Source organism: Chlorocebus sabaeus, chromosome 2 (genome assembly GCF_047675955.1).
Source record: "Chlorocebus sabaeus isolate Y175 chromosome 2, mChlSab1.0.hap1, whole genome shotgun sequence".
Lineage (NCBI taxonomy): Eukaryota > Metazoa > Chordata > Mammalia > Primates > Cercopithecidae > Chlorocebus > Chlorocebus sabaeus.
Genome location: NC_132905.1, coordinates 33,854,264 through 33,876,156, shown reverse-complemented (window position 1 = coordinate 33,876,156; position 21,893 = coordinate 33,854,264). Strand labels below are relative to the sequence as shown.

The 21,893-nt window shown below is 47.8% G+C and overlaps 1 protein-coding gene across 8 annotated transcripts in view; it reads right to left on the bottom strand.

Annotated features, from left to right (window-relative positions):
• Positions 1 to 21,893, bottom strand: part of SLC23A2 (solute carrier family 23 member 2) — a 147,993-nt gene that overhangs the window by 28,969 nt on the left and 97,131 nt on the right. For all 8 annotated transcript variants that reach the window (XM_008018966.3, XM_037990682.2, XM_037990684.2 and 5 more), the window contains 5 exons: positions 21,440 to 21,556; positions 18,531 to 18,688; positions 5,053 to 5,141; positions 3,986 to 4,056; positions 2,878 to 3,059 (listed from right to left, as the gene is read on the bottom strand). In XM_008018966.3, coding sequence (XP_008017157.1) covers positions 2,878 to 3,059; positions 3,986 to 4,056; positions 5,053 to 5,141; positions 18,531 to 18,688; positions 21,440 to 21,556 — 617 coding nt within the window. The remainder of the gene's footprint in view (positions 1 to 2,877; positions 3,060 to 3,985; positions 4,057 to 5,052; positions 5,142 to 18,530; positions 18,689 to 21,439; positions 21,557 to 21,893) is intronic.

Here is a 21,893-nt window from a genome sequence, read left to right as displayed (position 1 = left end):
CTCAAGAGCAGATAGACATTTCTGGCTGAAGCAACTGAGAGCACGGTTGTGCCATTTACCGAAAGGAGGAAGGCAGAAGAAACTGGTTTCGGGGGTTGGAAAGGAGTCAAAAGTCTGGGGCTTTTTTCATTTACAGTTGAAGATGTCTTGTGTAACAGCAAGTGGAGAGGACAAGCTGGGGGCTGGCTCTGTAAATCTGGAGTTCACAGGTCTGAACTACAGGTTTCCGCGGAAATATTCACCTTCAAAGAAATGCGATCTCCTCGGGGGAAGTGCATGGAGAGAAGGGGCCAGGATCAAGTTTGGAGGCACCCCCATACTTACAGTGAGGAGGAGTCAATTTTGGTTACTTAGGTTTTTCTGAAAACCACTATTTTCTTACTTTTTGTTTTAATTTGGGGGGAGGTAACAGTTTAGCTCCCTCTGACGGGATCTGTGGCAGATCTACGTACACAGGCATCCTCTTATCCTGCTTAGCTTTGCCAGAAGTTTGTCTACGTTGGGTTTTTTTTCCCCTCAAGAGACCAGCTTTCAGATTTACCACTTCTACCTGTTTCACATTTTCTGTATCTTTATTAATTCATTCCCCCTGCTTTTACTAGGTTCATTTTTTTGTCCTGTTTTCTTAGCTACTGAAATTCTTCATGTGCTGTATCTGCTTTAAAGGCTGTGAATTTTCTTGAGAACACCTCTGGCTACTAAGTGTGACTGGTGCTGTTCTTGCCATCATTTCCTAAACTATCAGTAATTAATTGCAAATTTTCAATTTCCCCTCTGAGAGAGATTTTTAACACTTTTTTTTTTAAGCTTCTAAGTGCTTTGTGGGTTTTGTTCATTCTTTTGTTACTGGTTTCAAATTTTACTGTACTATACCTACTATTTATCCGTTTTGGCATTAATTACATTTTGCTGAAAGAATATTCTTACACGCCATCTTCCCACCTCTGCTGGTGTGAAGAATGTTTTGACCAACATTTGGAGAAATGAGAATATTAAGAACAATTTTGGGCTGGGCACAGTGGCTCACGCCTGTAATACCAGCACTTTGGGAGGCCCAGGTGGGCAGATCACCTGAGGTCAGGAGTTTCAGACCAGCCTGGCCAACATGGTGAAACCCCGTGTCTACTAAAAATACAAAAACTAGCTGGGCATGGTGGTGGGTGCTTGTAATCCCAGCTACTTGGGAGGCTGAGGCAGGAGAATTGTTTAAACTCAGGAGGCAGAGATTGCAGTGAGCCAAGATAGCGCCATTGTACTCCAGCCTGGGCATCGGAGCAAGACTCCATCTCAAAAAAGGAACAGTTTTGGGAAAGCATGATGATGAATATTTATGCTCATGTGTGAGATGTGCCTCCTTCAAACCTTGTTTAAAGAAAAAAACTTGATATTTTCACACACCTTAATTTGTAAAGTGTAGAAAACAATTCTGCTATGGTTCACTTTTATTTGTACGTCATGTTCTAATACACAGAACAGGATTGAGTAGGATGGGTTCAGGCCCATTTCCAACACTTGGGTTTCGAAACCCACGTTGGCCACTTAACTCACTGTATGACTCTGGGCAAATAACATTACATTGTGGTGCTCAGTGTCCTCTGCTATTAAATGGGATAACACTAGGATGTACTTTATCTGATACTATATACAAGTGTTATATAAAGGACTGATGCATAGTAAAAGATCAATAAATACCACCTGTTATTAAATAACTGCAGAATATTTCACAAAACAAAACAAATGAAAAATCCTCTTATGTGATGACTTATTTTGTTTTAGGAATTTTACTGGCTGGTTAAATTCTAGAGTAATGGAACCATACACCTACACATAATCAATTCTTAAACATGCTCTGCAGACACACAGAGAATGTGGGCTCTGTGTTACAAAGAGTTCTGTGGCTCTAATAATCAGTAATATTATCAAACTCCCCTGTGACTTCGTTAACACAAAATGTTAACTTTACTTAAAGGGCAAGGGACATCTTTAATGGATGTGACATTCTATACAAAAGGACAGGCACTGACTAGCAGGACCCCGGCAGAAACCATGTCGCTCCCCCAACCACCCACCCATCAGGAGTGCAGAGCTCAGTGTGGTGTGGGGAGAAGAGCCTCATCATCAATGCCAACAGACCTTTCCCGCAACTTCTCTGGAAATACTCCAGACTCCTGCCACTCTGAATATTTTTGAGTCTCATGATATAAAAATTTGGCTTCTCGGCCGGGCGCGGTGGCTCACCCCTGTAATCCCAGCACTTTGGGAGGCCGAGGCGGGCGGATCACGAGGTCAGGAGATCGAGACCATCCTGGCTAACATGGTGAAACCCCGTCTCTACTAAAAAAAAAAAAAAAAAAAAAAAAAAAAACTCAGCCGGGTGTTGTGGCATGTGCCTGTAGTCTCAGCTACTCGGGAGGGCGAGACAGAAGAATCGCTTGAACCCGGGAGGTGGAGGTTGCAGTGAGCCGAGATTGTGCCACTGCACTCCAGTTTGGATGACAGAGGAAGACTCGGTCTCAAAAAAAAAAAAAAAAAAAAAAAAAATTGGCTTCTCAGTATGTCACCATGCACATGAGACTTGGCAAGACCTCAAAAGTCAAAAACAAATGGTGCCACCACCTTACCCCATTACCAAAGCTTAAAACCTTACAACCCACACTCTTCATACGGCTGCTAAGTCTGTCTCTATAATACCTCAACTGTATGTCACTTCGCAAACTCTGGGTCAAAAACCCTTTGACTATTCCCTAGCTTGAAGCAAATAAAGTTGAAACTGTCAGACCATTCTTACTGTTGGAAAACATTATCTCCTGAAGTCTACGTGAATGTTCCTAAAGGCTGCCCCGCAGTGGTGGGACGAGGAGAGATGTTTCCACTTACAGCATGGCAATGCCCCAGTGCTTCCCGGCTCTCTCCCCCGCTGCCTGGAAACCAGAGAGGCCAATGAGGGCCACCGTGGGTGTAATGGTCAAGGGACCGATGTACTTCAGCAGAGCCCCAGGCAGGCCTAGGAGGCCGATGACTACTTCTATCAGTGAGGACATGATGATGGCCCCCTGGATCTGCAACAAGAGATGGCACAGACATGAGAGTGAGCTGCTTGTACATTGCACGATCAGAATGTCACCTACAACCACAACTGATAATTCTGCAAGGCAGTAAGTTATTACATTATCTAACTTGGGAGAGACAGCTGGAAAATCCCCCAGGACCTGACAAGAAACTTCAGTGGGCGCTAACTGGGGCCTGCATTCCTGAGGCAGGTGTATTACAGAAATGGGTCCTAGACACACGGCCCACATGCCTTTTCCACTGCTAAATGATGCAGGCAAAAATTTGTAATTCCCATTTAAGAAACACAACATTTAAAGACCAGCCTTAGAGGAACACTGCAGCATAAAGACTCTCAGCTTTAAAGAGTGAGCCCCCAGGACATCAACAAGACAGTGTTGTTGACAGAAATTCTAAAGGGATGCTTTTAGTGTGCAGAATGGCCACATCTGTGCTCATTCTGAACTGATGGCGAATTATCTCACAGGTTTTGGAAAACATTAATACACTGTCAGCCGTACTTCATGTCTGCTTCTGTTCAATTGCACTTTGGCAGACAAATATCTTTAGCTCTTTCAATGAACACAGGCAGACGCTGAGGCCAGAGTGAACAATTCTATCTGTCGATGATGAGCCTCTGTAGCTCTGTCCAGGGAGCTACCAACCTCAGCTAGTTGTGCTGGCGGGTGTGAGTGGACAGGTCTGTGGGTGTGCAGGAGGGAGGAAACCATTTCTTCTGGTTGCCCAAAGCATTTCCATATGCTTTATTCTAGAGTGTTGCTTAACTACATTTACTTTAACAAGAGAAATAAGCATATCAGTAATTGAAAAAGAAAAGAAGTGCTCAGTAAAAGTAACTGCTATTTCCTGGGTCAACCAACATTGAAGCTGAGAAGAAACATGAAGAAGCCAAAAGCAGACAACGCTTGTCTTTTACCTCTCGGATCCGGGGATACCAGATGTGTTCTGTGTGCAACAGCTCTGCTGTTCCATTGGCAACTGAAACATCTTGAAAACAAAAACAAAGTTTTTCTTGGAGTGACACTGATGTCTCACATGACATACTCATTTTACCTTTTAAGAAGAATTTTCTGCCTGTTTTTACTGTATCTGTGTCAATCCCCATCCCTAAAATTCAACCTCTAACAGTACAGCTTATCTTACTGAAAGGTGGATCCTCAAATGCTAATTTAACCAAATGAATTCATCGACTGAGAGCTCCCCAAACTGTCAAAAGCTAACTGAAGTGGTGATACACGTTACTAGCACCAGCCTCACACAAAAAAAACCAACCTTTGCACACAGCTCACTGAAATGCCCGACAGCAAGGTTGCTGGACTGAGGTTTGAAAAACTTAGATAAAACAGAGGGCCTTTTCCAGTTCCCAGATCAAATCAGTGGTCACAAAGTAACTCCTAGGAGCAAGGAAGGAAATGAAGGCTGGAAAACTTTGCTCCTAGAAGGTCAAAATGTAATTGTATTTTTAAGAGTACAGGTCTGACTCTGATTTTCTCAAATTCCCTATCTTTTCCTGACCTTATCGGGTTCCTTAAGGATCTTTGCAATCACTAAGGAAGGGGAATGAAAGTCATTTGCAGCAAACCACAGTAGCCAGATCCTTAAAAAGCAAAGACGTTTCAGAGAAGGGATGCTGACGCAGCAAAGAGAGTGATTACTGGTGGGTCCTAAAATCCACTGAAAGAGAGAGGCAGAAAAATAGCACAAATATTTTTCTATTCCGTTCCCATGTTTGTCAATTTCATTAACAGAGAAATGAGGTCAATTCTGATCCTTTCTTGCTCTAGGGTTAGGGATGAACAAGTGGATAGAAAGAGAGAGACAGACACGGTCCACAGATGGAGCATTCTAAGCTGTTTGTGGGTTTGTGTGCTTTGTCCCTAATTCCAGAAAGGATTTAGCGCTGCTGAGGGCAGCATGTCCAGGCCTCCCTTTACACCTGCATTAAGGGACCCCAATGACATATGTGGAAATAACTGCAATTACCTGTGGTGTTACATTTCCATTTATCTAAAGACAGGATGGCTCGAGCAGGGGCCAAAAATGCAAAAGCACTGGCCTGAAACAGGGGTAACCTAAAAGAAACGAGACCAAAACCATGATCACAGCATCGGGAACTACCGAGGTAGTTCACTATTTGACAGCTTAACAGTCTTTTCCATAGACATACAGCACATGAGTAAATGCAGGCACACCTAGAAGAAAAAGCCCCAGTCTGCAAAGGTCTCCTGTGCCATGCAGCCACAGCCAGTGGCTTCTTCATCCTCCCCATTGCCACTCTCCTCCCACCCAGGCAGCTCCAGGGTGGGCCCCGTGGTCAGTGCCAACACCCCAACACCAGCCCCTGCCATCACCACCTTTCCTCGTGCAGGTGGGGGACTGCGGGCATTTGAGGTTCCCTCTTCCCTGCTGAGCTTATAAACTCCTTTTTAAACATCAGTGTATTTCAGCTTTTTTACCTCCCTCCTCCTCCCTTTAAAATTATTATTGGTTATCATAGGAAAAAATTTCCCTCCGTTGTTTCATTTTGTGAATCAAAAATTGCCCTAATCACCAATTACAGATAAATCATAATAGTGATCTAGATCTACAGAGCTGTAAGTTACAACGTGATAGCAGACATAATATTCTGCTTAATCATAAAAATACTTAAAGGTATTCGAACATATTTTAAAGGGCCCAGAAAACTTGCAGAATCTCCATTAAATTTGCTGCCCACATCCTCAAACTAAATGCAGAGATCCTCAAATGACATGATTTGATTATATTTTAGATATTTCACATTGACTTCACGAACACTTAAGCTATTCAAAAAGACTACCATTTTTTAATGAAAATGTACAGCATTTCAGCTAAGTCACATTAAAGTGGCTTTATGGGTTAGCATCAGAACTTAATCACTATTTTAAATATAATTTTGAGGGTAAAATATTAAACTGGCTCCTCCTGTTTGCAGGGCTGGGAACTCTCACACATCCAAATCCTGCAAGGCCCCAGGGAGCCTAGTCAGTGGCCTTGCCAGTGACACAGGGACCCAGCATCTTTCCCTTTGAGCAGTCTGGCAGCAAGTCCTACCCACAGTGAAACAGGAACTGGACTGAGAAATCCAACTGGCTCTGGCTAAAGAACAAGCAGTCTCGCTGCAAGTCCAGAGCCCAGCACACACCATTCTGAGCCAGGGAGGTCAAGACGTCCTTGTTACAGATGCTCTCCTGGCTGTTTAATCATGCAATGACATCAACCCAGAGTATGCAGGGTGCTGGCTTTAAGGCACAGAGGCAGGCTACACCACACAAACCGGATGCATTGCTGATGGCCACTCCCATAGGCATGCCCTTCAATAACCATCCAGTTATAATTACCTGCCAGAGGGGCCCAGAGGATAGCAGAAGTGAAGGACACCTGAAGTGGGAATGTATGTCAAAGGGAAAACACTGTTTGACTTCTAAGTATTCCATAAGCACAAATTTTCAGGACTGTACTGAAAGGACAACATATAATTAGGGATGGATGCTGTATGGAATGGTCCAAATGCCATTTGGTTTACTATGGTTTCCGACTTCAACCAATGCATCCTAGGGCAGTGGAATACAAATGGTGAACTGCGTTTAGAGATTTTATCCTTAGGAATGTGGCCATCACACATCACACCGCATTGGTGATTCACTGGAAATGGCAAAAGGAAAGACTGGATCTGGCTTCCACTCTTCAGTCAGACCTCAGCCTGAACCTGACCTGGCCACCTGTCGGGGTGGGCATTTGATGGCTTAACTAGGACTAAAGGTCCCGAGAGCGCTGCTGCAAAGACACTCGCTCATTTGCGAGCTGCTGGGACCCTGGGCTCCCCTGAAATAGATGACGATAGAAAAAGTCTCCCGAGACAATCTGGAAAGGGCTGCTCATGCCAGCATTACGTGTTCACATCTAGCCAGGCAACATCGCCTGACACAAGCTGTTAAGACGCCAGCACTAAGTGTGGGCTCTGTCACTGGCTTGACTGAAACATTCTCGGGGAAAGTTGCAACAAGAGCATATGAACACGTTAAACAAACGAGAGCTTCCCTAGATCACAATTAACAAAGCCAGTTTTCCAAGAAAACGACTGAAGGTGATAACAGTGACTTTTTTAGGTGCTTGCCCAGTGTGAAGCTGGTCAATTCTCAGCTCTTCTCTCTGCACCCAGAGTATGGCCCCTATGACCACGTAAACCTCAGGCACCCAGGTGGGTCTCCCCAGGCCAAGAAGACTGCCCGCTCTTTTATTTTGTACTAAAGACTGGAAAGGAAATACATTAAACTGTGCTTTTCTTTACACCAGGGGCTGCCAAACTAGCTAGTGGGCCAAATCTGGGGTGCTACCTGTTTTGTAAGTAAAGCTGTACTAGAACAGAGGACAGCCATCTATTTACTCATGGTCAACGGCCACTTTCACGCGGTCACAGTGGAGCTCAGCACATTAACAGAGGCACGCAAGGCCTAGGCTATTTACTGTTGGCCTTCTACAAAAGAAGTTTTTCTGACCTGTCTACAGGGAAAATATATCTTAAATATGTGAAGAGGCAGTGGGTTTCTGCAGCTGGAAATTCTCACAGTTAATAGTGGCCACTAGACATTAGTTTAAAAAACAAAATCCTGAGCAGACCAGCAACTGTGACATGATGAGATCCCACGTCAGGCTCCAGCCTCAGGACAGCAAGGGAACCTAGCAACTCCCCCACAGTCCTTACGTTATTCAAAACCCTGCCAGAGCCCCGCCATGTCCAGCTTGGCGCCCAGGTAACCTGAACCCCACTCCCAGCCTGGTATCTCTCACCAGCTCCTTCATACGAGTTCAGTTTTCATTTGTCATTTGAGGCACAGAGAAAATATCACCTCCTCCAGTAAATATTCCAGGATCTCCTTTGAATCTGTAATGTGTTCCCCTACAACTTAGGGCTTTTTGTCAAGATTTTTGCAAGTCACCTCCCAAGTTACCAGGAAGCTGCTTCAGGGTTCTCTGGGAGTGCTGGTTAAATGTGGAGATTTCTGCGTCTTGTCCTGGTTAGCCAGATTCAGGGGTGGGTGGCACCAAATCTGCATTTTCAACAATGCCTTCTAGGGGTGGCTGAGACTGACAACCCCTGTGCCAGGTAAAGGGAGTTATCATTTTGTCACTTTATAAACGATTCTTGGCTATCTGCTTCACACCAGCACAATTATAAGCAGATACGACAATGGAAAACACTTCCTGAGCCCTTCTGTTTCTGCTGCGTGAAGAAGACACTAACCACGGTCACATACGAGGGGCGGTGATGTGATGGTGTGAAATGCTGTGGGGCTCTGCAGGTGCAGTCGCTTAAGCGAGTCTTAAAGCACGAGAAGTGCTTCGCCATGTGTGTGAGGGTTTCAGGTATTCCGGGCAGAGAGAGGGGAGGTGCAAAACATGAGCCACAGGACGGACCCAGGAACCCTCAGAGGACTGCAGATTCTCCACTTGGGCGAAAGCACAGGGAGCTCATATGGTGAAGGTCAGTGGGGACCAAATGACAGATGCCCTGTGTTCTTCCTGCAGCAAGAGGAAAACGAGTGAAGGACCTGCTCTGAAAGGACCACTGTAGGAGAACTGGGAGAGGTGACCTTAACCCTGAAGCTATTCTCAGTCTGGAAGGAACCAAGCCACCGAGGACATCCCAACAGGCTGTGGCATGGCTCTGTGTGTCGTCTTTGCTCTTTAATTCCCTTTGGCATCCGCTCGAATGACGAGCCAGCCTGAATCAGATCTCCACATGCGCCCAGCCTCTATCTGCTCCCTTCCTCGGGCTGCTGCTGTCTGTGCTAGTGCACTTCCCATGAGCTGTCCTGCCCACCTCAACTTTGAGGTAGGCATCCCGATAGTAGGAAGTGGATTGGCTTCACCCACCGTCTTGACCCACCATGTATCCTCAGCACCAATGAATACTTAATGAAATGAAGGGGCTATTTACAAATATTCTCAGAAAGGAATTCTATTAAACTAAAAATAAGAGGTTAAGTCTTTCTGGCAAGTTGATTTTGACTGCAAATTTGGAAGAGTAGTGATTAGATTAAAAGGGCTCAGAGCTGGGGATGAAATGTGCACAGGTTTTCATGATTCACCCAGATAAGCCTCCAGTCGCCAGGCAGCTTGCAGTCCTCCTATGGTGCCATCAGAGAAAGCTTAAAAGCCAATGGTTCCTATGGGAAGCACCATGAAGGTACAAAATGCATCTGCCCAGAACTAAACTGTTAATGAAACTGAATAAAACAAAAACAAAATTCACCAACGCAGAGCATATATACTCTGTGCCTGGCTTTTTAATCTACAAGACAACCACCAAAGTTGGTACAAAACCTTGCATTGTCAAAGGAACACTCAAGAGTCTAAACTGCAGGAAAATTTTTTGAAAAATAATCCCTAAGAGATGTAACAGGTTTGGCTTTGAGGAGCTATAGGTTCATTATTGAATCTACCACTAGGAGTGTGTGTAAAAAGTACTCTTAAGGAAAAGCAAGGCCAGGCATGGTGGCTCATGCCTGTAATCCCAGCACTTTGGGAGGCCGAGGCAGGAGGATCACCTGAGGTCAGGAGTTCGAGACCAGACTGGCCAACATAAAGAAACCCCATCTCTACTAAAAACACAAAAATCAGCCAGGCGTGGTGGCAGGTACCTATATCCCAGCCACTTGGGAGGCGGAGGCAGAAGAATCGCTTAAACACGGAAGGTGGAGGTTGCAGTGAGCCTAGATCACGCCACTGCACTCCAGCCTGGGCAACAGAGTGAGACTCCATCTCAAAAAGAAAAGAAAGACACAATGTGTTAAAGAAAACTTTTTCTTAATTGATGACATGTTCTATCATTTACTGTATCCATCCATCCATCCATCCATCCATCCACTGACTGGCTGAACTGCTGGAAAGTAGCTTGCACTGTCCTATCTGTTCATGGTGATGGTGATGTGATTGCACACATCGGTATAAGCTCATCTAACTGTACAGCTTAAGGGTGAATTCTACTGCGTATCTACTGCCCCTCAATAGAGGCGACATTTTAAAAAACTCTATCAGTCTATCAAGTGTTTTCAGGGGGTGGGACTTAGGGGGGTGGGGGCAGCAGAGGCAAGGAGATGATGACATATTCCTTAAAACACCAGAGTCATGCCAAATATTGAAAAAACTCCCCAAATTTAAAACAGGAAAAGAGCTTCCATCCTTATTTGGTGATAAGTACTGTTCACTCCTGTGTACAGCTGCTTTTGCCAGGGCAGTCACCTGCCTAAAAAGGAAGAATGGGGGTTAGGGGAGCAGAGGTGGTGGAAGCAGAAGGCCATGAGGAGGAGGATGAACAATTCAGAGCCTGGGGAAATGTTTGGGACAAGAAGGACCTGCCAGTCGAAGAAGAAAAATTGTAGAGAACCAAATTCATTAAACTTACATGTAACAATAGGACTCAATCAGATTCCTAGGCCCTTGAAACATCACAAATACCAGCTAACAGAGCAAGGGGGGAGTAACTGAAGGGAGACCACCCAGAAAAGCTAGAGTTGCAGGGACAAAAGCAAGTAGACCCACCCTAGAGAACAAGCTCGGCTGAGGCAAGACGGTCTCCAGCCTCAGGAGGGACTGGATCAAATGCCTTACAGTTTTCTGATGGCCTCTGACACAGATTCCAGGGTCAGTGGGGCCCACCCTGGCCGGGGACACTGGCAGTGTGGCCAACCCCAAGACCTGCTGCACTCATCAGGTCCGCGTTGCTCCAAGAGGCTGCCCAGCCCTTGTTCGCTGCACACCCACTACAGTACCTGCCTCCTTCCCTCCCAGTGGAGAAAACTAAGATAAACAGAGTCAGTCACTGAGTGTGGACAGGTACCAGGCATCATTTCACTTGATGCTCGCTAACAATCTTCCTTTTGAGACAGGGTATCGCTCTGTCACTCAGGCTGGAGTGTAGTGGCACAAATTACAGCTCACTGCAGCCTTGACCTCCTGGGCTTAAGCAATCCTCCCACCTCAGCCTCCCGAGTAGCTGGGACCACAGGTGTGCATCACCAACCTGGCTAAATTATTTTATGTTTCTGTAGAGACAAGGTCTCCTTATGTTGCCCAGGTTGGTCTTGAACTTCGGGGTTCAAATGATCCTCCCACCTAGGCCTCCCAAAGTGCTGGGATTGTAGGCATAAGCCATGGTGTCCCGCTCACTAACAATCTTATGGTTAGTTTACCATTGAGGAAACAGGGCTTGGAGAGACTTATCTGGGGAAAGTTTGTCCAAAGTTGCGTGACTACTGAATGATGGAAAGGGAGCCCAGCTGCCTCTGCGTCCAAGGACTCAGTACAGCTGGCAGGGAAGACAGGGCAGAGACCCTCAGCCAAGGTCATCGCCTCTGCATTCTCACTGGTCTACCTTATCTCAGCTCACTGCAACCTCTGCCTCTTGGGTTCAAGCAATTGTTCTTGCCTCAGCCTCCCGAGTATCTGGGATATAGGCACCCGCTACCATGCCCAGCTAATTTCTGTATTTTTAGTAGAGACGGAGTTTCACCATGTTGGCCAGGCTGGTCTCAAACTCCCGACTTCAGGTGATCCACCCGCCTCAGCCTACCAAAGTGCTGGGATTACAGGCATGAGCCACCGCACCCAGTCCGGTCTCCCATATTAATGTACAATTTTAAATTCTTTTTTAGTTAAATGAATGGTAAAAATTTTTTATTTGGGCACAAAACCCTATAATGTGCCATTATGTGCCTGCCTGCTTGACATGACAGAATACAAAGGATTTGAGATCAACTACACAGTAATTTTGGCAACAATGTTTACCCTAAATCAATCATGCCTCCAGCCCCATCTTCTGGTTGACAACAAATGAAAGGGATTGTGGGACAAATCAAACAATGTGACAGGGACACAATCGAGACAAAATCAGACACTCACGAGACACTAGGTCTGGAATCTTTTAAAAAAGATGATGATGTGGGGAGGAAAAAGGTGGAGACAGCAAAGAGACACAACAAACAAAGGTACCACACGAAGGTGACTGGTTTAGAGAGGGAATAACTGGGAAAGGTAGTTTACGAACAACTGGGAAGTTAAATACAAACTGCATATGAGATGATGAAACAGAATGATTGTTAATGTTGTTAGGTGTGACAGATGGTCTCCTGCGATACACAACAGACACCCTCATTGCTAGGAGAGTATGTAGGGGTGAGCCATCATGCTGTCTGCAACTTTACTTCTTTTTTTTTTTTTTAGACAGGATCTCGCTCTGTCTCCCAGGCTGGAATGCAATGGCTTGATCGTGGCTCAGTGAAGCCTCATCTCCTGGGCTCAAGTGACCCTCCCACCTCAGGCTCTTGAGTAGCTGGGACCACAGGTGCACGCCATCACACCCAGCTAATTATTTTTATTATTTGTAGAGACAAAGTCTCACTATGCTGTCCAGGCTGGTCTCAAACTCCTGGGCTCCAGCAATCCTCCCGCCTCAAACTCCCAAAGTGCTGGGATTACAGCCCTGAACCGCCTTGCCCAGCCTGCAACTTTACTTTCAAGTGGCTCAAAAATAAAAAAAAAAAATTACACTTGTACCCCAACATACATATACAGAAAAAGAAGCGGGGTCTCCCCTGCCCCAATCTAATCACCGCATCCCTCCGTGCTTCTAAGTTTCATAAACAATCATGAGTTCAAAGCCCCCAGATTTAAGACCTTAAAGTCTCCTGGAGCCACCCCTTGTACTCAGTGAGCACGTATCATGGACAAGGTTCCATTACGGGCCCCAGGAACCTGACAGGATGGAAGACAGAGGAACTCTCTCTCCTTAGGGCAATCCGGTTAGAGGCCAGGTTCCTAAACCAGCTACAATGACTCTCCTGGCCAAACCCTACCGTTTCTCAGCACATCAATGTGCTGTGTGCCTACAGCAGGCCTGAGAGTGGCCAGGAGGGGCTCCTCTGAGAGGGACATCCTATCCTTCATTTTGCTGCAGAGGCCAGAGTGATGCCTCTAAGAAGGGCCTGGAGTGAAAGGCTGAGGGTGGCCCCTCAGACACCGTAAGACGCCTTCCACCAGCCTGTAGGCAAGTCAGTGTGGTGACGGCGAGGCAGGGTCTTGGAGGGCCCTAGAGACACCAAAGGTCGGGGTGGGAACTCTGGGAAGCTCGGAGTCGCCACAAAAGAATGACAGCTGCAGGCTGGTTAGGGGACTCTCGAAATGCTGCCCTCATTTCCCTGGATTTTAAAGGCTTTGTACTAATTCCCAGAACAAAGGTTAACTGGAATTGACATCACAGACCAACCAAAATGAGAACTGTTGAATCCTCGCTCAGGGGAACTCGGTAATGAAGACCTCCTTGATGCAAAGCTCAAGGGATCAAGGTCAAAGAAGAGGAGGGAGGAGGAAAAGTTAGGGAGGAAGAGGGAGAGGGAGAGGGAGAGGGAATGCCATGAGCAAGGGCCATGAGGAAGCTGCCTTTCCCTAAGCAAAGGCTTGGAAAGCACCAAAGCCTCCTAAAGGTCTCGACAACCGGGGCTAAGGCCCACAACCTCCAGTGCAAAAAGACAACGGCCCCTGGAGGAAAAGGAAAACTTTCATGCCAGGGGAGATGTGCAGTGAAGAAGAAGGGTCTGCAGCCCGCACAACTCAGACATGCTTCATGTGGTCTCAGTCAGTCAGCCTTGGGAAATGTGCCCCCATGCTGTGGCATCTACGGTCGGCCTTCTGTGCTTGGGTAAGGTCTGCAAAGACACACACCTGTTTCACCTTCACGGGTTTCCCATCAACTCTGGTCATTTTTATAGAATGAAACCGGTTTCCAGGATAGCATTCCACACAGATCAAGAGCCCATGCGAAACGAGGGGGATGACTTGACCACAGCACCTCATTCCTTCCTGTACTCTAGACGCTTCTGCAGAATAGAGGGCCCGCCCCTGAAGGGCACAGGCCATGATTTGTCCTCAGGCTTCCTTCACCCACAACATCCAGTGCGACAGAAATACCGGGTACTCAGCAAGAGGCAGTCAAATGCACAAAGCTGGATACAGAACTGAAACACAACAGGGGAACGACCGGAGCTGGAGAAGTCTGAGACTGTGTCTTAGAAATCACAAAAGCTGGACATGAAAAATTTTTCCTTCTGCTCTAAGCCTAAGGAAATGAGTGGTGAGCTTCTCCAAAAACAAACACACAATGCACAAAAGCCCACAGAGGCCATCTGCCATCCTTCCAGCGGTGCTGCTGGGAGGCAGGCCCACACTCCCGGCTGCATCTGCCTTTTACTCTCTACCTCGCTCCCTGCTCGCAGCCTCTCTACCCCAACTGCTCTAGCCATTTCTTCCATCCTTTTTTGAACAGAAAATAAACACAGAAGTCTAAAAGAAATGATAATTCACAGCCTATGATGGATCTATCTAAAATACGAGTTCACATTTTCGTATGCAAAAACTCCCAAAAACTATTTTAAGAAACAAAATAATCTACAACAACACAATAGATTCATTAAAATAGGGCAAAATATATCATTCCCAGGACACCTGAGGGAGAAGCCTCCTTTCATTTTCACAAAGGAAACAGGGCTGGAGGGGTCACTTGTCCAAGGTCATAACGCCACATGCTGTAAACATCTCTCTATCCTCACAAGTGTAGGTTTGATACCCAAGGGGTTAGAATTCCATAAAAGTATCCCAAAATCTGACTTTCACTTGCAATGGCCATGCGTCCAGCTCTGGCAGCACTGATCTTGGTGAGCACCCCTAGAACAGATGCTGTCCTGAGTGAGATTTGGGTGTCCAAGTACCAGAGGGGGCCTCACCCTACTGAGGTCTGGCTGCCAACCTTGCTCTGCTGGATGGGAACAGGGCATATGCTCAAGGAGTAGTTGGCCATTTGGGGATTTCTGCTCTTCCCTCACTAACCCCACAGGAAACCTGAGGCAAGGCTGTGAAAGGTGGTGCAGCTGACGAGGTAGCCCGGCCTCTTCTGGCCTAGTGAAAAGATGGGAAGAGGACAGGTGGAGGAGTCTGAGTTCCCACAGGAAGGGATGGAGGGTGGAGAGACATGGGGTGGATGAAAAAAGAGGAGACACATGAACATGGGGTGCAGCAAACATGCCCCCCATGGTGACTGGCCAGTCAAGGGGGGAAATAGCAGCTTGTCTCATTGCCTCAATGCCCCTTCGCTGTCTCAGACACGCAGCCCCCCCGCATAGCAAGCCCCCAAGCGTGCTAAGGACCCATGCAGAAGAAGGTCTGCAAACACGGTCTCAGGCCGTGCAGAGCAGGAGTTCCCACCTGAGCCCCTGCTCACTGCCCACCTGCTGGTCGGAGGGGAAGAAAGGGGTGCAGGCAACACACAGAAGGCTCAGAAGATTCACAGCAAGAGCCCCCCTCAGCCTGGAGGGCCCGGGTCACCCACAAGGTACCAGCAGGGGCGCTCCCCTCCCCCATCCCAAAGGCTCTCTCTAAGCCGCTCCGCTAGAAAGATTCTTTAATCAGGACACATGAAGCACATTCCATTCTGTGCTGCTTCTTTCCAGCTAAGGATTCAAAGCAGGAAGGGACCCCCAGAACGAGAAAGAGTGAGACTGGGGGATGAGTTCAGCCCCAGCACAGTCACCTTCCTACCCCACACCCCTGACGCTTGCCTGGGCCCCGTCACCTTTCTCATGGATGTCACTGATCCCCTGGGATGGTCCTCACCACCTATACTTGGTTAAGTAACATCCTTCAAGGCACAGCCCCAGAGGGTGTGTCCCCTGCTAACAAAGCCATTGAATGCTCCCTGTGCCTGTTGATAAGTCCCAAGCTCCGGCCTCTGTGTGCTTGGTCAGGGGGATCATGCCAGGCTGTGACTTCCTGCCTTTGCCCCTGCTGGGATGGAAGCTGCTCCCTCAGCCTTCCTGGGCAGAGCCCTTGGAGCCTCCAGGGTCTGTCTCAAACCCCATCTCCTCCAGGACTCCCACCAAGTCCCCTAGAGGATGTAATGCATCTCCCTGATGGTGCTGCCATTCGTGCTACAGGCCATGTGCGTCGATGTCACCGTTGCTCCCCACGACAGCCAGGTCCCACACCTACACAGACCAGTCACTGAATATCTGCAGGGCTGAGCCAGTACTCTTTCGTTTTGTCCAGGTTAAGAGGACGAGTACCACCCACACCCTGACAACCACAGAAAACCCCTATCATAAGCCCAACACCCCACCAAAGTCCCCAGCACACCCTCACCTGCCCAGCAGCACACAGTTGCTGACGTGATTAGAGTCAGCACTACCTGATTTATGACTAAGCAAATGGCCACACTGCGGGGAGGATGGAAGCAGGGGTGGAGCTGCCATTCTTTGCACAGCCAGAGGTCATGGGGGACTCACTCTGACTCCTCACAAACACGGCAAGAAAGGCTGCTTTCACCCAGCCTCGTGGACATGGGGCATACGGACACACACCCTCCTCCAGGCCACAGCTCTGCATTTTGGGTCCCTGAGCCATCTCAGTAGGGTGTCAAATGCCCTCTCCTGTTCTCACTCAGCTCAAACTGCTCCCCAGGCCAGCAGGGAGGTGAACCATGCTGACCTGGGTAGTTCGATTTAGGTCTTGTGCCCCAACAGTGGGCAAGATGATGCCCTCCGTGACCAAAAGTATTTACCCAAAGTTCCCCCAGGCTCTCCCTTCTGTGTCCCATTAGCAACTATGCCCATCAGGCTCAGCTGCTGGCCAGGCCTGGCCTCTTTGGCATGAGCTGGGGCAGAGCTGCACACGGTGCACACTTCACTGCAATAAAGACAGCTTTCATTCCCTATTCAGGTCAACCAATAATGCTCAACTAGAGACACTGACCAAATTCACAGAGGGATTGTGCCTACAAATCCATGGATAAGTCAGCTGTTTAGAAAAAGAACGTCTCTCCAGAGAGCCAGTGCTCCATGGGCAAGGTAAGGATCCTGAGCCAGCCAACAAAAGCTTTGCCGTGCACTCTGGCCTTGAAGCACAGAGCCCTGAACGCTGTGCCCAAAGAATGAAAGAGGGTGCTAGTCAGATTGAGCCCTTCTTGGAAGGCCCAGACCACATCGCCTCCCCCTAGTTGGTCAGTGATATCCCTGTCCTGCCCCCTGGCGGGCTTGAGGAGACCCTCCTCCCGTCAGACCAGCTTGGTGGTTGTGGACAGACTAGCAAGGGCTGGGATCTGGGAACCCTAAGAGCTTGCCAGCCCCGAAGCCTTTAGTCCACATAGCTTCTTTCCATCAGCAGACCTGTGGACTGCCCTTCCAGGGTGTGGCCCACCCTGGCAAGCAGAACACCTGCACATGGCTCACGGCCCTCCAAGGCTCCCCTATCCCCGTGCCGTGTTAGGGCAACCCCGAGGTCCCGAAGGATTCTAACTCATCAGAATGCAGTCCCTGACTTCAGCTCACACCCACCTCCCACAGCAGGAAGGGCCAGGCCTTACTCAGCCTGTCTCTGACAGAGCAAGAGACAGCTGGCGGTGAACTTAGGACAGTCCTGCCACAGTAGGCTTCACTTCCTGAGCAGTGCCCTGGGGTAAAGTAAGAGGCTGCACTGAGAAGAGGGTAGAAGAGCAGGAAAGGAGAGGAAAAGGCAAGCTTGCAGGAGGAGGTAGGAAGGTAGATAAGGATGTTTCTTCTTCCTGTGCCAGCTCCATGTCCATTTAAGTTGGTGGCTGGAAATGCAAAAGTGAACAAGCCAAAGCCCTGGCATCAAGGAGGAAGCACCGTGGGAAAAAGACATAGAAACAAAAAGGACAAACTGGAATAGGGGCCACACTGGAAGGATGAAAACAAGGTGGGAATTCAGAGAACAACGAAGGGCTCCACAGAGTCGGGAGGGCAGGACAAGCTGGGTCTGGAGGATGAGCTGGTGTGTGCCAGGCGGGTGGGGAGAAGACACACAGGAAGATAGACAGTAGGCCCTCGGGAGTGAGGCCAGGGAAGGCAGGAGACAGGGCTCAGAGGCATGGCTGGAAATGTAGGTGGAGCAGAGCAAGGGCAAGCCTAAATGCTGGGTGCAGCCTGGTGTGTAAAAAGGGAGGAGAGCTGCAATGTTGCTCACCCTGAGGAGGGTGTGGAAGTAGAAAGATGGCACTGGGTGTGGGGCACAAAGTGAGTCCAAGAGCAGTGCCCTGGACGCAGGGAAGTCAACAGGGAGCCTGGTGGGACACTCCGGTCTGAACTCAAGGAATGGGGGCACAGAGGGGTGCTGGGGAGCAAGCATGACTTGCCAAGGGGGCAGGGGAAGGAGGGTGAGGCCGAGTTTCCAGCTGGGACGACTGGGTAGGGGAAGGCGGTGGTAGTGCGGTTCACCAAGAGAGGAAATGATTGGGAGGAACACTGCGGGGGTGGGGACCAATGGCCACTAGGACATTCCCCTGCCTCCATTCTGTCCTTGCAAACAGCCCTAGGCAAACGGCGCAGCTCAATGCCTTCTGGGGGCTTTGGCATCCCCCATTAGTACCCCAGTCTCACCTGCATCCAAACGTTGTCTGTAGCAAAGTAGTGATTCCCACACAGAAGAAAATGGTCCCAATGAGCTGGCTGGTGGCCCACTGGTCGTACCCCACACACATGGCATCGGCCAACAGGAAGGGCACTGCGATCGTGCCGCTGAAGCATGTCAGGTAGTGCTGTGGGCAGGAAAAGGGTCAGAGGAGAAACAGTAAACCCTTCCTCATTTATTCTTGATTTCATCCTAATTCTTCTCTTTTATTGTCATTAAAAAATAGCCCCCATAAAGAATCTCCTTGGTTTGTTAGAGCAAGCCATTTTTTTTTCCTTCTTTTTCAGCATTTCTCCTTTGTTGTTGAGACAGTTTCGTTCCCACTGCCCTGGACGGAGTGCAATGGTGCGATCTTGGCTCACTGTGACCTCCACCTCCCAGGCTCAAGCAATACTCCTGCTTCAACCTCCCAAGTAGCTGGGATTACAGGCACTCACCACCAAGCCCAGCTAATTTTTGTATTTTTTGTAGTGATGGGTTTTCACCGTGTTGGCCAGGCTGGTGTCAAACACCTGGGCTCAAGCAATCTGCCTGCCTCTGCCTCCCCAAAGTGCTGGGATTACAGGCATGAGCCACTGCGCCCAGCTGCATTTCTCCTTTTTATTACATTTTCTTGTCTTACTACACATTGTCATTATTACTTATTACTTGGATGAATCCATACCTCACAAAGGAAACACTCAATATCAGCCCTAGTGACATTTTAATTATGTATTTCTTATTAGAAATATTTGGGGCTTTTTCCCCAAAATGCTTTTCTGGCATAAATTGCTAAAACCATAAGGCCTTTCTCCTCTAATCTGTTATCATGAATTGTGATGTGCTGAACTATTCTTGCATGCTTGAAACAAACCCTAGTCAGTCATGCTGTATTTTTCTTCTGCAATTTGATCTGTTAATATTTTATATAGAATTCTGCATCTACATTTCTAAGTTAATTAGTCTACTTCTTTAAAAAAGTTCTTTCATGTCTGGGGATTAAAGTTACATAAGCGTCATAAGTTACATACGCATGGAGTGTTTTCTGTCTTTTTCTGTGAGCTGGCATTGTTTTTGAAAACAAAGAATTCATCTGTTCCAGTCAGGGCAGGATTAAGGGCATATGGTAGCCATGGGAATCTTCCAGAAAGAACCCCATCCCACCTTCCTTTGGGACCCCCCCCATGCCTGCCCAACACCACACCTGTAGCCCTGGTAGGATAGTCCCAGCACTCACGACTCACTTCCCTCCCTTCCCCCGTTGACCAGTTCTTATTTCTGTTCTGCAAACTTCCTACTTTTCTTCCAGCAGCTTCCCATTCCTGCCCACATTCGCCAAACACGCCACATGCAGCCCAAGAAGCCCAACAGTAAAGGAGTTTCCTGAGGTGAAACATTCCTGTTCAGGATGCCTCAGGGCTGCTCACAAGTTTATGTTCTCTGAACCGTCAGGAAGGGCATGATGCAGGCACGGTTTCCCACTCCTGTCTGACCAGGGAAGACTGCCAGAAACATTTATAGGATAAACATTCCAAAAAGTGTGTTTCCTGAATCTGGTTCAGAATGCTCAGCCCAAAGTAGACTATTTGCCAAGGCCACTCAGCTCCTTTGGCTCTGACTCCTCCCCTACTAAACAGACATCTGCCAGTTGGGGTTACCACGTGCTTTGATACCTGAAGGGGGGTGTGGGAAGGGTGGGGCAACTGGAAATTCGACCAAAGTACCCAGCTGTTGGCAGGCACAGCCCCATCCCAGAGTGAATAAACCTCTCTGGACAATAAGATGGATTTTCTCAGCACCTGAGATACCTTAAGTTGAATGGACCACACACTTGAGAAGGGAAAAATAGTAAACCAGACCTCAGAACAGAGTCCAACTTAAAACCAAAGCAAATACAGCCCAGGGGTGTACATCTAAGAAAAGACCTTCCCCACATTGTCCCCTTTCTCCAAAACGTCCTGCGTTAATCCTATGAAAGGGAAAAAAAGGGTGCTGAAGACAGAGGAGGGAGGTATCAAAGATGCTGGAGGCCTGCATCAGCTATGTCACCACCCACCTTGTCCCTGAGCCTGGTTGCCCTCCCCTCCCACTGGAAGCTGTAGCAGACAAAGCTGCCGCTACTGTGGCAAGTTTCCCTTCCTTTAAAAAATAAGACTGAAAACCTACCATTTAGGTCCTGGCCGACATGGCACTTTTCAGGGTAACTCATGTTTCATGGCAGAGGATACTATGATTTTGGGTGGGTTAACTAGGCCAGGGATGGGAGATGAAAATAAATTCCTCTTTTCTCTACTCTTCAACTTTTCTCCTTTCTCTATTCTTCCTTCTTTCTATAACTCTATCTCCTTTGCCTTCCTTTATGTCACTGCTCTTGCGTGCCCCTGAACATCGTCTTTCTTTTCCCTGGTAATCCATTCTACCTGTTCTTTTCTTCCTCCTGCTATGATGTCAACAATTCCCATTCATCCCTTTTTTTTAATTTTTTTTTTGAGACAGGGTCTCACTATGTCAAGCAGGCTGAAGTGGAGTGGTGCAATCACAGCTCACTGCAACTTCAACCTCAAGCGATCCCCCTGCCTCAGCCTCTTGAGTGGCTGGGACTATAGGCACACACCACCAAACGTGGCTAATTTTTGTATTTTTTGTAGAGGTGGCCTTTTGCCATGTTACCCAGGCTGGTCTTGAGCTCCTAGGCTCAAGTGATCTGCCCACCTCAGCCTCCAAAACTGCTAGGATTACAGGCATCAGCCACCATGCTGTCCCTACTCATCACTCTTAAAAGAGGAATTTATAAAAGTCTTCAATAAACAAAAATCAAACTTGAACTTTTAAACAATTTCAGATGGTAGACAACGCAAACACCTGCTGGTAGTTACATATCCTACAGAAACCATCTTACCTGCAGCCCCAAAAATATACACAGGTACCAGGGAGGAACATCTTCTATGGTATAAATCATGTCCGATCGCTGGGGGTCCAGACTGCCAGTGCTATCGAGGGTCTCGGCGAGAGAGCTCTGTGAGTGAGAAGGAGAAAGGAAGGTACTCATTAAACCTGAACACCAATGTTAGCTTGGCCACGTGCAGGCCACTATTACAGAAAAACAACTTTATCAAGTGGCTGCCATTTTCCTGCAGTTTTGAGCCTTGGCTGTCGTTGAAGCCAAGTACACTCTTGGGCTCAAGTACACTCGCCCACTGGGATGGTCAATCCTCAGAATTTGGGAGGTCAGTGTCCTTTGTCAACAACTCATCCCCGAAAACACCAAACTTGCTCAGAGCTTCTCCCCAGGCCTGGGGATCCTCCTGCATGGACAGAGATGGTCCCAGGTTGAGACCACAAAACGATACCTT